This window comes from Mandrillus leucophaeus, unplaced genomic scaffold, assembly GCF_000951045.1.
Source record: "Mandrillus leucophaeus isolate KB7577 unplaced genomic scaffold, Mleu.le_1.0 Scaffold284, whole genome shotgun sequence".
In the NCBI taxonomy this organism is placed as follows: domain Eukaryota; kingdom Metazoa; phylum Chordata; class Mammalia; order Primates; family Cercopithecidae; genus Mandrillus; species Mandrillus leucophaeus.
In genome coordinates, this window is record NW_012102965.1 from 1378204 (window position 1) to 1380962 (window position 2759).

Below are 2759 nucleotides of genomic sequence, written 5' to 3' on the forward strand. Positions count from 1 at the left end.
CCATGTTGGCCAAGCTGGTCTTGAACTCCTGACCTCAAGTGATCTGCCCTCCTTGGCCTCCCAAAGAGCTGGAATAACAGGCATGAGCCACCCCATCTGGCCCCCTCTGTTGGGCTTTCTACTAGGACTTTGGTAGGCTAGTAATGATAAGGATGAGGAATGCCTAGGGGCAATAAGTATTTAGAATTGGCACAGCCATGTTTTTGGCAGAAGGTACTCGCTATTCCCTAATTAAGAGATTAGGCCTGGCATGGTGACTCATGCCTGTAATCCCAGCACTTTGGGAGGCCAAGGTGGGCGGATCACCTGAGTTCAGGAGTTTGAGACCAGCTGGCCAACACAGTGAAACCATCTCTACTGAAAATATAAAAATTAGCTGGGCGTGGTGGCGGGTGCCTGTAATCCCAGCTACTTGGGAGGCTGAGGCAGGAGAATCACTTGGACCTAGGAAGTGGAGGTTGCAGTGAGCCGAGATGGCACCACTGTACTCCAGCCTGGGTGACAGAGTGATACTGTCTAAAAAAAGAAAAAAAAAAGAGATTAAACCCCATTCACATTCATTTCCTACCAAGACTGAGCCAGCAAGAAGGCTGATAGTTAAGTCCAATTTCCTAGGAATGAGAAATGAAAAGCCAAGGCAACAAGTAGGCACTGTAAAATTGTTTGTTTTTTTAATGGCAGGTCAAATATCCTGAAACATACATGTATTTTGATAGTCTTCTAATCCCAGTTGAGTTCAAATATTAAAGAAACACACACAAGCTAAGAGAATTCAATATTGTTCCAAGGCACTTACTGAATCTCTGACTAGATGAAAACAAGAACAATTAGGATGAACAATTAGACCGTATATAATATAAAAATAACTTTGCTTACAATTTACAAAATGTATTATTATTACAATCTTTGATCTCTGATAACCTGCAAAGCTGGCTGCATGAATCCAGCAAGTTTAAAATTCAGAAACTATTTTCTAAAACTCCAGGGCAAATAATTTACAAATAAAGTACACAAAGATTTAGACCATGCAGAAATTTCTTACATCTTCTGTTAATAATATTTCGATTGCAACTTTATCAAATTATATACCTACTTGCCCTGTACATATACAAAATAATGCATACATGATAAAACAGAAAAAGAGTAGTCCTTAAACTCAATATATCATAAAAGTATTACTATATTAACATGTCTACAAGCAGCGTGTAACAGGGTTAAGAGACATTAAGGCAATAATACTTGAAGTTTCAAAATAAACCATATGTAATACTTTTTCCTAAGTATAGTATAAGGCAGGTAGATGGTCCCAGCAAAAAATATTAAGGTAACAATCTACACTGCTGTTAGTCCCACATATTAAAGATGGAATACTATAAATCTGGCTTTCAGTGGCACCTGAATTTTCCAGTATAACTTAAAAGTGTCTTTTAGCTCCCTGAATCATGTCCATTCTGAAGGTGGATCTCTTGGTCCTTTGGGTTTTCCACATCGATTACCAAAACCTACAGTGAAAATACCACAATAACTAGTCAGTGTTCAGAAATACTTTTAAACTACTAAAAACCATGTCCACAGACATTCTGATTTTCTGGAACAAATAAATTTCCACAGGGAATTTAGAATTTAAGCCAAACAAAACTCTGTAAATGCAGAACGACTGTAAATTTATCTGGGGTAACTGAAAATGATTGCTTCTTTTAAAAATCTTATGCTGAAAATAAACCAATTTTATCACAATGTAAGAAAAACATCCAAGATAATTTAGTCTGTCCAACACAAAAGATTTTTTTAATATACTACAGTTTTCTATTTTAGTTTTTAATCTCAATGTGAAATAGAATTAAGTGCTTCATTTATTTCATGACTAGTCCAAGCAACTTTGGAAAATCATATACTTTATTCTTGGCAAGTGTCACTTCACAATGGCAAATGAGCTTTTCTCATTCTTGCCAGTGTTAACTACTTACTAAAAATTATTTATTAAAGAAATTACCAATATCTGTGGCTTCTGTTGGACTTTCTGATGTTTGTTCTCTCTTGTCACTGAAAGTAGGTGGACATTCTGTACACATCTCGTAGTGAATACCTCCCGCTGGATGATCTAAATAGCAACACAAAACCTTTGTTAATCACCATGCTTTGTAGCACCATATATATACAACTCTTTAATTTTTTAAATGTTGGCGAGCATGAAAAGAGAAAATTTTCTCTCCTGGGCACCATAATTTTATAGGTCAAGATCAATATAAATACAAACGTAGTGAGCACAGAAAATCATGTCAGGTATTATTGTGGTCACACAGAAATCTGCAGTGAGTACTTCTGCAACGTGAGGATTCTCATTATTTTTATTTCCTAAATCTAGGTCTTGACATATTACATTCCCTTAAGGTAGCTATACTATATGCCTATGTTCTAAGGGAATAATTGCAACTGAAATGCCTTTGTATAGAAATCAACAAGGTCAGTCCAGGAGCGGTGGCTCACACCTGTAATCTCAGCACTTTGGGAGGTTGAGGCGGGTGGATCACGAGGTCAGGAGATTGAGACCATCCTGACTAACACGGTGAAACCCCATCCCTACTAAAAAAAAAACAAAAAAGTTAGCCGGGCATGGTGGCGAGCGACTGTAGTCCCAGCTATTCGGGAGGCTGAGGCAGGAGAATAGCGTGAACCCGGGAGGCAGAGCTTGCAGTGACCCAAGATCGTGCCATTGCATTCCAGCCGAGGCGACAGAGCGAGACTCCATCTCAAAAAAA

The 2759-nt window shown here is 38.1% G+C and overlaps 1 protein-coding gene across 4 annotated transcripts in view; it reads right to left on the minus strand.

The window, feature by feature from the left end:
* Window positions 1-647: 647 nt before the first annotated feature.
* PTPN12 (protein tyrosine phosphatase, non-receptor type 12) overlaps window positions 648-2759 on the minus strand; it is a 106852-nt gene continuing 104740 nt past the window's right edge. For 3 of the 4 annotated variants that reach the window (XM_011985457.1, XM_011985458.1, XM_011985456.1), the window contains 2 exons: window positions 1994-2101; window positions 649-1502 (listed from right to left, as the gene is read on the minus strand). In XM_011985457.1, coding sequence (XP_011840847.1) covers window positions 1441-1502; window positions 1994-2101 — 170 coding nt within the window. In that variant the 3' untranslated portion in view covers window positions 649-1440. Of the gene's footprint in view, window positions 1503-1993; window positions 2102-2759 lie in introns of all 4 variants that reach the window. The other variant, XM_011985455.1, reaches the window with a different exon arrangement.